Raw genomic sequence first — 12,031 nt, 5'->3', positions numbered from 1 at the left:
CAAACCGTCGCAAAAAACGCGCTGTGCCGAGCGTGCCTGCCGTGAAGCGAGGCGGGGAAGATGGCGGCGCGGTGGGCACTTGGTGCGGGTAAGTTGTGAGGGGATGGAGCGGAGTGCTGGTTTCGGAGGGTCTCGCCTGTTTATTCCTTGCTCACTGTGCTGCTTCCTTCCAGGTGGTGCCTGGGCGCGCGGTCTTCTCGGCTGGGCGCGGCCGCAGAGGTGAGTCCGGCTCTGCCGGGATCCTGCCGCAGGCCCGGCCCTCTGGCGCCCCAGGTAGTGGGGTGTGGGCCGCCTCGCTCCGGGGTTCCCTGGCCTGGCTCGGTCTTCTTGTTAACTTTTCACCTTGCCCCGGAGCTGTGGGGAACAGGTTGCTCCGTGCCTCTGTAGTGTATTTCTGTGTACTTGGAGGCTGTGGCATGATGGAGGTGTCTCTTTCCTGACCTCTTTCTATCGAGCATCCAGATTTCCTCCAGCTCTATCGTGCAGGTCACAGTAACATAGTACCTGTTGTTCCCCTCTGTGCTCTCTCCAGTCATTGCTTTTCTGTAGTTGGTGGTCTTTCCCCTCAGTCAGGAGGAATGACAAAGTTGTGTTGGGGGAGTGTTGGTCACTGCTGACTGTATCCTTGACTTCAGAAAAAAGGCTGCTGTGGATTCTCAAAGCACAGAGCTTTGGTCTCTTGAGCCTGTGGAGGTAGATTGCAGAGACCTGTGTCACTGAAGGAAGAAGAAACAGGTTTATGTTCCTGTGCTTTGCTTATGGCCTTGCAGTTGGACAGTTATGTGCTAATTGTTTATTTTACTCGGTTCTTCTAGTCTGTATGTCTCCCACTTGCTGCTTATGCGTGATTTTTTCTAGAAAGGTGCAGCTTGTTTCTTTCCTGTTCCCCTTCTCACCCTTGTATAATCTACTCTGGTTTGTTGCTTGTTACTGTTTTCTTTTGCTTACAGTGTGTTTGTGTCCTCTATCTTTTCCTAAAGCTATGATAGAGTTGCTTTTCACAAAAGGTTGGATTACCTTAAGATAGAGGGAATGTAAGATTTCTTAGTTTGCCCAATGTATTAATGTGTTCTGCTAATACCAGGAAGGTAATACGTAGTTTATTACTGCTTAAGTTGTTAAATTGCAAAGTGATATTCATGTGCTTGTCAAATATTTTCCTGCATTAATTGATGATATTATGTCTGGTGGTAATGAATTGTTGTCTCAATGAGTGAAATTTTTAAGCATTAAGCAAATAAACTGGTTTTGGTAAATAGCTGAAAAAATATAATGTTTGAAATTGTATATTATACTACCACCTCCTGATAGGATGTGAAAACTTTAAGGTGTACGATGCCCTCTTGAAACTAATCAACGTGTTCTGTTTGTCAGTCGTTTTTAAAATGCTCTGCACAGTTTGGCTACTCACAGGAAGCTGCTGAAGCCTTGGTAAAACTCACAGTATCTGGTTTTAGACTCATATGTTACTTGCAGTCGAGTGGCTGCCCGGTACTGCTTGATCTGGTCAGCAGGGGGCGAAATGTAGCTTGGTTTTTCTGAATCTGGGGTGAGCGGGCTGACTCAAAACTATTGTTTTTGCTACTAGTTGTCTTACACTGACTTGATTGCGTTTTGAAAGTAGCGTAGAATATCTTTCCTTTCAAATTCAAGAATGTTTATAAACTTCTGATACTTTGTTGATACTCAGTCCCTTGAAAAGCTAGAAATTTTTACTGCTAAAAATGTTGTTGGTAAAAGTTGAATAAGTATTGGCTAGTTTTGGAAAAGATGAAGAATTATTTGTGCGAGTAGCGAACCCCACATAAGAAAAAAGGGGTGACTGTGTCTTTGTGTGATGATCCAGGGACACTTAATGTGGAACCTCATGTTACACCAATGTTACTTATGGTTCATGGTTTGCATTAGGAAGCCTGAGGTTTCTTGTTGAAGTAAAAAGCCATTTCAATGTAAACCATAGAGGACTTGAACAGTTTAATTTTGTGAGTAGTCAGATGTGTCTGTTCTCTTTACCAAAACAGGTAAGTTCACAATTTTCCAGGTAAACTGGGCAGGGACAAAGAACTCTGTGTTCAGCAGCAAAGCCTGTGGTCTTGTCTTGCAGGTGGCTAGCGTCTGGTGGCCTTTTTGCTATGTCATGTATCCACACAAGCACATCTCTGCAGAAATTTGGGAAGTGGGAGAAGAAAAACAGGGTTGTTTACCCGCCGCAGCTGCCTGGAGAACCTCGCAGACCAGCTGTAAGGATACACTGTGAATTTCCTTATGTGCTTATACTTTAGCAGTTTCTGAACAGATTGTCACTGTCTCTGGGTGACTCCACAAGGTGCCAATTTGATAGCTTATTTGTTATTTAAGATTTTAGTCAGTGTGGTGTATTTATACTGTAAAAGTTAACGTTACTTTGAATGGTTTCCATCTCTACATTATATTGGAGCTTCAAGTTGCTTGCAGCTGATCACCTATATGTGATGCAAACTGCAAAGGTACCATCCTCTGTAGAAGTCTCTGAAGTACAAAGAGGTAGAAGTTAGCAAGGATGTATCATTATACACTTGTTCTGTTTGTATTTACTAGAAAAGAATGTGATTGTATTGCTACTTCTGTGCACAAAGATAAAAATGTAAGTTTCCTTGGGTAGTGGAACTAGTGGTGCCTGTTTGATGTAGGTACAAGAGAGTGCACACTCTTCATTTCTTAATTTCTCTGCCTTATAGATTCTCTGTGGTCTGATAGTGTGTTGCCTCTTGCTGTGGCCTCCCCTTAATGAAGCTATTCAGAGGTTGTTTTCTGTCATAGTGGTTGCTTGAAATGTTTAATATGGACTGAGAGGTTCTAAAGTTATATGGGGAGGGACGTGAGTCAGATGTGACATATGGTTGCAGGTTTTTTTTCTTAGGAAACCATTTTGTATACACTGTACAGTGGGATTGTTTCTTCAGTCTGTTGCACAATAACTTGTGTTATACTGAGCCACAAACTGAAGCAAAGAATCTAAAATCCTTTTGTTACCTGTGTGGTCAGTGTAGGGCCTTCTGCTGGCTGTTCAAGACAACTTTTGGAAAAGTCAACATGAGTAACATGGTAAAGTTTTAAAAGCAGTGATAACAGATTAGTTTTTGATAACAGCAGGCTTATGCCTGTTTCTCCCTGTCCCTTCTTACTGATCATTTTATAACTGGGAAGTACAGTTAAATGTGAACAGAGGCAAGCCTCTTCAATGAAAACTTGCATGAAAACTAAGTGTTGTATTTGATCATGGAAGGGTCTAATCACTGCTGCTTTCCCTACAGCACAACCTGGGAGAATTTTAGGTTAATTCTTCGGTATTTCCTCACTCTCAAGAACTGATATTTTAGAATTCCATTTTCGTAATTGTTCTTCATTGGAAATTAATGTGTTAAGGTGTCTGTTAGGCACACTGCTCAGCAAAGTAAAGTATTTGCATCGCAAAAGAATTAGGGGTTTTGGACATGTGCTTTTGTGGGCTGCGAGCATTTATTGCTTCTGTGAACCTTATGGCCTATGACGTAGAAATACATGCTGTGTACTGTGCTGACTCGCACAGTGTATGTGAAAATGGAGTTATCGACCAACTCACTTATTAAATCAGTTTTTTAGCTGTTCATAAAGAATGCCCTCTCTTTCAAATTTATATAGATATTAAAGTTTACTAGCTAGTTTTGGTCTTTATTGGTACAGTAATAATGTTAAATGGATTTTTGGAGACAGCTCTTCATGCCAATCAAACTTGAAACCCTCTTCACTTCTGAAGAACTAATTAAGTTCATACTGGTAACATCGTTTAGTTGTTATCCCAGTAAGTTGACTTGACAGCAGAGTAGTATTTTTAAGACTGAATGGGCTTGTCAGGTTGCTTCAAAAGGTGGGGAGGAGGAAGGGAAAAGATAATGAAAAATATTACCCTTTTCAGGGACTTCTGTTTATAAACTAATTCTTGTAAGATTATATTAAAATTTTCTGTATACTAGCTGCTTTTTTTAATGCTTTCAGTTTCAAATGTTAAAGGTATGCCTGATTTGGTATGTTCATGGTATAGGAGGGGGAGTCATACTTTATTCCTAGTAAGAAAATAGATTGTGGAGCAGATGTGTATGCTCCATTCTTGTTTTCACAGCAAAATTACTGATCCTCTAACTTTTTTTGCACCTAGGAAATATATCACTGTCGGAGGGAAATAAAATATAGCAAAGATAAGATGTGGTATCTGGCAAAACTGGTAAGCAAAAAGTACTTTGCACTGTATTTGTAGAATGTAAAATTTAGTTGCTGTATTTGCCTTAATAACCTAGTTCAATCACAGTCTAATCAGCATAATAGAGTCCTGGGGAAAAGCATGCATCTGTGCAGGCGAGCAGTTGTTTGTAGTTTGGTTTAGCTACTTTTATCCTAGTATGCTCTTAAATGTGTACCCAGGATCACATGAAGATTATGCACTGTGGAAGAATTTTCGTGTTGGTTTCTGTCTAGTAGTAGATGGCAAGGGGAAGTTTGAAGGATAGTAATGCGCTGTAATAATTGTATTAATAATAATTCAATATTAATGATTGTATTGAATGTTTTATCAAGATTTATTCAATATTTAGCTCAGAAGTTCTATATGTAAGATACTACATTGAAGAAATGTAATTAAGGAAACTAAAGTCTTTTGATTTGCTATGCATAATGGCAAAATAATTTAAATATTGGCTTCTGAATAAGAGAAGAGACATATTTGTAATTGCAGAAGTTAACTTGAACACTTTGATTGCAGATAAAAGGAATGTCCATTGATCAGGCTCTTGCTCAGTTGGAATTTAGTGATAAAAAGGGAGCAAAGGTGATCAAAGAGGTATGTAGTAGTATTCTTTAACACTCCTAGTTGCAAGAAAACTTTAAAATCAATACCTATCACCAGAAGTTTGGGGATGTTTCTATTTCTGTGTTTTCCATGTTTCTATTGAGCCTGTTGGGAGCACATTCAAACAACATATTTTTGTAGCAGTCATGTAATGTGGTGACTTATGAGTATGCAGAGGTCACTTGTGCTGGCTGTTGTAATTTATTATCATTACAAGTTAAATGTGCGTCCCCTGTCTAACAATGCTTGGTGTTAAGTCTGTGATAAATAATGCAGAATCCTTGTCACTAACAGCTGCTACATCTATGTGCTTTGGTTCTTAACATTGTAAGAGATGAAGGGTATCGTCAGGGAAAGGACTGAGTTCTGTAAAGGCATGAAAGTTTTCCATACACTGTCGTTGTTAGGAGTCTCACATTACTCATTTTCTTGGCCAGAGCATTGATTTCTGGCATAATAATGACAAAGAAGTATCCTGTATTAACTGTAAATATTGAATAGCCTAAGTTAATTTTGCCCACCTTAGAACTGGTTTCAACTCTGGTGTCTATTTAGACAAAAGTCCATGGATGGAAGGCTGACAAATGCTGGTGGGAACCATCTTTTCCACTCCATTCCAAAAAATGAAATAAAGCTTTTCAGTCTGTATGCAAAGAACATACTTGTTAAAAGACAAACATCTTTTACATAATTTTGATCTCTATAGAATACTTTTTCTGTAACTAAGTAACACTTGCAATTTCTTCTGTGTTCTCTAGAGATAAGACATAGCACTGCTTAAATGGAAATACTGAGTAGGAATTTCTTTTCCTTTTGTTACAGGTTCTGTTAGAAGCACAGGAAATGGCAGTACGAAATCACAACGTGGAATTCAAATCAAATTTACATATAGGTACATTCTTTTTTCTTAGTGCAGAAAAATGTCATCCTATCCTGCAAAAAAGTTTTATCCTTAATAAGGTTTTGTTGCTTCAGGTCAGCAGAAATGGATAGAGGATAGTTTCTAGTGAGTTTATCTTTACTGAAACATGAAAGGCACACGCTTCCGACTTGCAGCACAACTGAAGTTAGTGTGGTTGTTGAGCCTTCAACCATCAGTTTGTTATCATTGGTGTCTGACTAATGTTCTTCTGGCATCTGCTACATGCATTGTTTTTAAGATGCTTTCATCTGAAAGTGGAATTTCTGCTCCCTATTTGAATGGAAAGTCCTGAAGAGGAAGATGCTTGACATGATTATGAAAGACTAGACACAAGAAGCAAATTGTTACTGCTTTTTAATATTGCCACTGAACACAGATGCTGGAAGCTTTCTCCGTGACTAGTACTACTAGCTTTGATTTTTTTTTGGAATCTAAACTTCTGTAAGAAACAGTGTAAAAGTAAATTAATATTTACAGTAAACTTCTTAACAAAAAGGCTTTGTTATAGATGATTACAGAATAAGATTGTAATAACCACAGCACTTTTTTGCCTAGAAAAATGTTAGAGAAATATTTACTTATAGTTGGTTTTAGGCCCAAAGAAAAAATTCCCGTTTTGCCAAATATGGTATAACTTTTATTAAGCTGACCTCATAAGCTTAAAGTAACCTGGATTGTAGAGCAGATTTGATTAGAATTCTTTGGAGCCTTCCAGGCCTCTGCCATAAGAAGGTTTATCTGCTAGTGCAGGACTGGATGTGTAGATAATGAAAATACCTATGATGAGTACAATAAAGGGAGAAAGGAGGAAAATGAAGTCTGTAAGACTCCTACAGGAATTCATGAGACAAACTGCTGAAAAGCAGTGGAATTAATACCACCTTCAGAAGAGCTATATAATCCAGTAAGTGCTCAGTGTAGCTTCCTTTGGATTTGTCCTTTACTACATATTTATCTTTGCGTGCATGCTTTCTAAATGCACCTTTTTGGTGTTCCTGAAGAGTGTTAATTCAACTCACAGGTTCCTCTACAGCAGTAATCTGCTAAATGTAATAGAAGAAAGATGGAGAGAATCCCAAGTAGAATTAACTCTTCATATGCAGTCATGAAAAATACACTGGCAAGACAGTGTTTCAGTTGCAGATGTGTAGTGGTTTATTCTTGACTGAATAGTCTTCTCTCCCCTCCCTACCTTTTTCCTTCAGCTGAGTCAGTGACGGGCAGAGGCCGCTATGAGAAGCGGATTCGTTACCATGGCAAAGGCATGTTTGGCATCATGAAAATCGTCAGGTGCCATTACTTTGTGAAGTTGGTGGAAGGTCCTCCTCCTCCTCCAGAGCCACCAAGGACTGGTTTTGACCAAGCAAAAGAATACGTGCAGCAGCTGCGAAGTAGAACCCTTGTTAATACACTGTGACAAACTTTTGTGACTACATAGATGTTTCTTGTTTGACAATGTAATTATGTAAAAGAATAATTAAAATAATGTTTTAGTTATATCTTTGGTGCTGCTGGAGCTGGATGATGCAAGAATGATCGTAGGTTTTTCTTATTTGTCAAGCCCTAGGTATGGAAAAATCTTGGAAAAGCAGCAAAAGATGTTACTCTTTCTGAGTTACTTGGACCACATCATTCAAGCTCTGGACTATCAAATCTAGAACATACGCTGCCATTATAAAGCTTGTAAGGAACTGTGGTTGCCCTCAAATTCACACAGCTGTCTGTTATGTATGGTTGGGTCTTTTATTGTAAAAATACATGCTTGACAGTCACATTGCAAGATCAAGACTTGGACTAAAATTTGACATCTTAAAGTAGCTATAACAGTGGAAAAAACCCAACAATAATAGTTGAGGTTATCAGGCACCAATTTATCGTTTCTTTATCTAGGCTGTAATGCTCTTTCCTTACAGCCTCTGTTGTACATCTTGGGCACTGTGTCTGGGAGTGGGGAATGAAAAAAATAATTTAAAGTTCAAGTTTTGACAGAGTCAGTAGGTGGCAATGTTTAGTTTGTCAGAGGGTGGCAGTGAAAACTTACGGCATCTTGGAACTCTGTTCTTGATTCTGACCATGACATTAATAGTCTGATATGTGCATGGAGTTCAGGCTGTTCTCTGTGGAAACTCAGTATGGGTAACAGGCACAATATGGAGAAAAGCTTGTCTTGGTGAAGAGTGAACTAATTATTCTGTACTGTCTGGAAAGAAATTGCTTTTGTAATCTTGAGGCGAGTAAAATGCTCTGTGGGTTTAATATTGAATGGCTTGTTGCATATACAAATCAGGCTTTCAGTTCTCCGAAAACGATCCCATTTTTATCATGACTTCTTTGAAGAGAAAAAGACTGAGGTCAATAGGGGGAATCTCATTTCACCTAGTCAGATTTTCAACTCATATGTCCAAAGATCAGCATAAAAAGAGAATGAGTAGTTGGTTGTTTATGCAAATGTCTGATATTTACAACTTTCTTTTTCATTCTGGGAACATTAGAATGGGAGATAGATTGCTTACCTCATTTGGGTGTTTTTACCACACCAGCTAGTAGTAGCCTTTCTTTCATGTGTTTACTTTTGATCAGTACTTGAATGATGGCAAAGGGACAGTTCCTATAAGGAAACAAATTATCTTTCTTGTCTTAATGAAGGTGGCATACAGCTTTTTCTTTTGGCTACCAAAGAAAAGGTCTCATGATGTTAGTGAGTGTTAGGGGATTGTGAAGTTACATGAGTATATGCATAGCTCAATACCATTAATGGGTGCTTACTTGCAGTCTGTTTTTCTGCAGTGCACTTACAGAGGCATTACTTGCTTTAAAGCCACGATTTAGTAACTTGTGTCTGAAAGGTGTGTTCCTGGTAAAACTCTATAGTCCCTGACGTGTTTGAAGAACTGTTTCTGGTGTGCTATGATAAACAGCTGTGCTTTGCTCTGCCAGCTGCCATTAAACTCTTTTTTTGTCGTACTGAATCTCTTACAAGTTATAGCAAACTTGAATGACTTAATCTTTCTGGGGGTCAGTGATCTGGGAGAAGACTTAAGGAATCGCAAGATAATCCAAGCTTAATCACTTGTCATGTAAGCATATAAAACCTGGCTTCTAGATATTTTATTCCAGTACCTGTTTCTCCTCTGTGGTGTAGATTTTGCATCAGATGCCTTCAGGACCTCCAGACAAGGCTGTATCCTTATAGATATCATTGCTCTAGTTATGAATCTGCAGGTGTGGAGAGAAGTGAGAATGTGCCTGATGTCTTTTCCAGCTTCTTTATGATGCAGCAGGTGGCCCTGACACTCTTTAAACAGACAGACCTGGGCTTTTAAAATTTTTCAGTCAAAAAGCAAGATTGTTGCATGTCATTCTTGTTTTCTTTCTTAAAGCCGTAAGTGGGAAGGCTCTTTTTTTGACATGCTTTTCAGCATTCCTCTTATTCCTTAGTACACTTTTCCGCTCCCTTAAAGGTGTGTAACCCATAGTGGATCCTTATGGTGTTGGCAAAAGAAGCTCGACAGCCGTGTCTGTAACTGTACAACAGTGGGAGAATTGGTGAGACAAGGGGCTTGGACTGGCTTGATCCCTGCCTGATCCCTGCTCTTCACTGGTAGGACAGTGAGAGTGTCTGAAGTGGTTTCTGTGATAGGTGCATCAAAACATTGGTATGGGAACCTGCCTGAACCTTTTTAAAATTCAGTAAGATATAAAGCTCCATGCTGTCAAGTTCTATATATAAATAAAAGTTGGGATTTTTGATTCTACTGTGCTTTCTTGGTAATTAGTACATCTACCCTTCAGTTAGGTATTTTATATGGTTTCAGACAGGAAACTTCATGCTAACTGCAACAAGTCTTTAGCAGAAGATCATCATTTATTACTGTGACCTCCAATAAAAGAACATTCTTAAATGAGCCATCACCAGAAGGGAGGGAGAGAGGCACCTAGGCCTCTACTTGATGCTAATTTTATTAGTAACGTCTGGGGGCACTGTAAACTCACCACTTGTGTGTGTATGTGCTGATGTTACAGAAACTGGGGAAGGAGCAAGTATGCGTGAAGGTGTAGTAAGGCTTCAGGGAAATCTGAGGAGAGCAGAACTGTGAGCTGTGCTCTGCAATGTGAGATGTGATTGAGGAAAACTTAAAAACCTGCTGTTGGGCTTGTTCATAAACATTTTAAAGTATCCAGTGAGAAAGTCAAAGTACTTTCTTTTGTCAGACAGCCTGAAGTCTTTTTGGATGTGTGGATTTGGTTTGGTTTTTTTCCTTGTTAAAACTCCTGGGCAGTTATTGAGAGGGTAGCTCATCAAAGGTAAAGAAAGACTCATGAATATAGTTATATCAAGTGATCATCAGCCTCTTCCTCTTTAAAAACATGGAAGATGAATGTGAGTGATAGACAATGACTGAACAGTTATGAGTTAGGGACCTCTGATTCTGGTCACGTCTGTGCTGGAAACTGCTGTTGTGAGGTGGGTGGACTGTGTTAGGGCTCGGGTGGTACCAGGTTCTGCCCAGTGCTTCAACTGTGTTGCTGTACCTGGCATGAACTTGGCTACACCAAGGACATGCAGCACAAATCTTCTGATTACCCCCGTTTGCACAAACGAGGGGTGTGTAAGGTACTGCCACCTTCGCATTGTGGCGTTGCTTGGGAAATCCTTCAGTCACTGGAGTGAAGGAACAATAGGAATCACTTTGCTTTCTGCCAGTCCCCATGAAAATCCACTGCTGGGATGCTGGAAAGTCATTTGCAACTAAAATTCTCCTTTAGATAGAAACAAGGTTACTCCTAATATCCTCAATGAACTATAGAAACAGTGTGACATTCTTCACCATATGAGTTATAGTCCTGCTGAAAATGCCCCTATTTCTAGCTTTTCAAAGAACAAGCCTTTATTGCTGAATGGCATCTATCTAAGCTGCATTTCAGCCATGTAATTTAAAATAGTTACTAATTAAACAAAATAAGAGACTGTAATAGCAATAATAATCACACAAGTTACTGTTTGCTAGAGCCTTACCTAGGGAAAATAACTTGAAAGGAGGAGAGTTTCAGGAACTGACTTTTGAGTACTTAGGCAGAAGTAAGGAACAAGAGATCTCTTGGGAGTAGTCAGCAAATGCAGAGCTAATTTTGTATTTGCTGTATAACATCAACACTCTTCTTGTTTCAAGGAAGTTGTACGTTAATACAGAGGGCAGGCTGCCACTGAAGAGAAAGAGCCAAGGAGAGTGTAACTTTACATTGCACAAATTAGGCATCTACCTCAGAGTATTAGCTGAGGAAATTAATCTGAAAGTCTATGTAATTCACTTGAACAGAGCATTCTTGAAACTGAAGAGGAAGCCTGGGTCAGAGCATCTGAAAAACTATGGCATCTGTGGGTGCTACTTCTGTGTATTGCACAGTAGTGCAGCCATCAAGTTTTGTGTGGTAAAATGAATTTGTCATATATGAACCTAGATTCACTCCCTTTTTCTTTCCTCCAAAAATAATGAAATGGAGGCTTAAACCATATTTGTATTCATATGATATCTTTATTTTAAATTAGCTTGGAGTTGGGACCATTGTCAACACTGCATCAAGTCACCTGTGTCTCTGTCTAACAATACTGGAAATCCAGCCATCTCTCTGGTAGCCTGTGCTAGTGCTACCTACTCTCCCTGTGAAACTTCTTGCAAAGCCTCCCAAGCTGTGCTCTGTTGTCCTTGTCCTTTGTTCTGTCATCTGGTGCTACCGAGAGGTGGTTGGCTACCACACTAACTCTTCTGTTGCTATCAGATCATCCTGCTTAACCACCTTTCAGGCAGAATGAACAAGCCTAGCTTCAACCTCTCCTCATAAATCTAGTTCTCCAGCTCTTGTGCTGTACCCTCACTTCCCCATCTCTGTTGCAGTGGGGACCTAAAACTAGACTGTGTTCCAGTTACAGCTTCACCAGCACTGATGAGAGGGAGGCCAAGAAAGCCAATGGCATCCTGGCTTGTATTAGAAATAGTACGACCAGCAGAAGTAGGGAGGTGATAGTCCCCCTGTGCTCTGCACTGGTGAGGCCACACCTTGAGTGTTGTGTCCAGTTTTAGGCACCTCAACACAAGAGAGATACCGACGTGCTGGAGTGAGTGCAGAGGAGGGCAGCGAAGCTGGTGAAGGGCCTGGAGAACAAATCCTGTGAGGAGTGATTGAAGGAGCTGGGACTGTTTAGTGTGAGGAGGAGAAGGCTGAGGGGAGACCTCATCACTCTCTACAAC

The 12,031-nt window shown here is 39.9% G+C and overlaps 1 protein-coding gene across 2 annotated transcripts; it reads left to right on the top strand.

Moving 5' to 3' along the window:
• On the top strand, positions 1-8,046 carry MRPL22 (mitochondrial ribosomal protein L22). 2 transcript variants are annotated; one of them, XM_074884019.1, is made up of 7 exons: positions 1-88; positions 174-219; positions 2,105-2,240; positions 4,175-4,240; positions 4,775-4,852; positions 5,684-5,753; positions 6,989-8,046. In XM_074884019.1, the coding sequence occupies exons 1-7, from the start codon at positions 61-63 to the stop codon at positions 7,198-7,200; spliced, it is 636 nt and encodes a 211-aa protein (XP_074740120.1). In that variant the 5' UTR covers positions 1-60; the 3' UTR covers positions 7,201-8,046. The 2 variants fall into 2 exon arrangements, with proteins under 2 accessions (XP_074740120.1, XP_074740121.1); XM_074884020.1 differs by lacking the exon at positions 174-219 and having other exon boundaries at positions 66-88.
• Positions 8,047-12,031: the final 3,985 nt, after the last annotated feature.

This window comes from Strix uralensis, chromosome 14 (assembly GCF_047716275.1).
Source record: "Strix uralensis isolate ZFMK-TIS-50842 chromosome 14, bStrUra1, whole genome shotgun sequence".
Taxonomy (NCBI): Eukaryota; Metazoa; Chordata; class Aves; order Strigiformes; family Strigidae; genus Strix; species Strix uralensis.
This window is presented reverse-complemented; position numbering and strand designations above follow the sequence as displayed.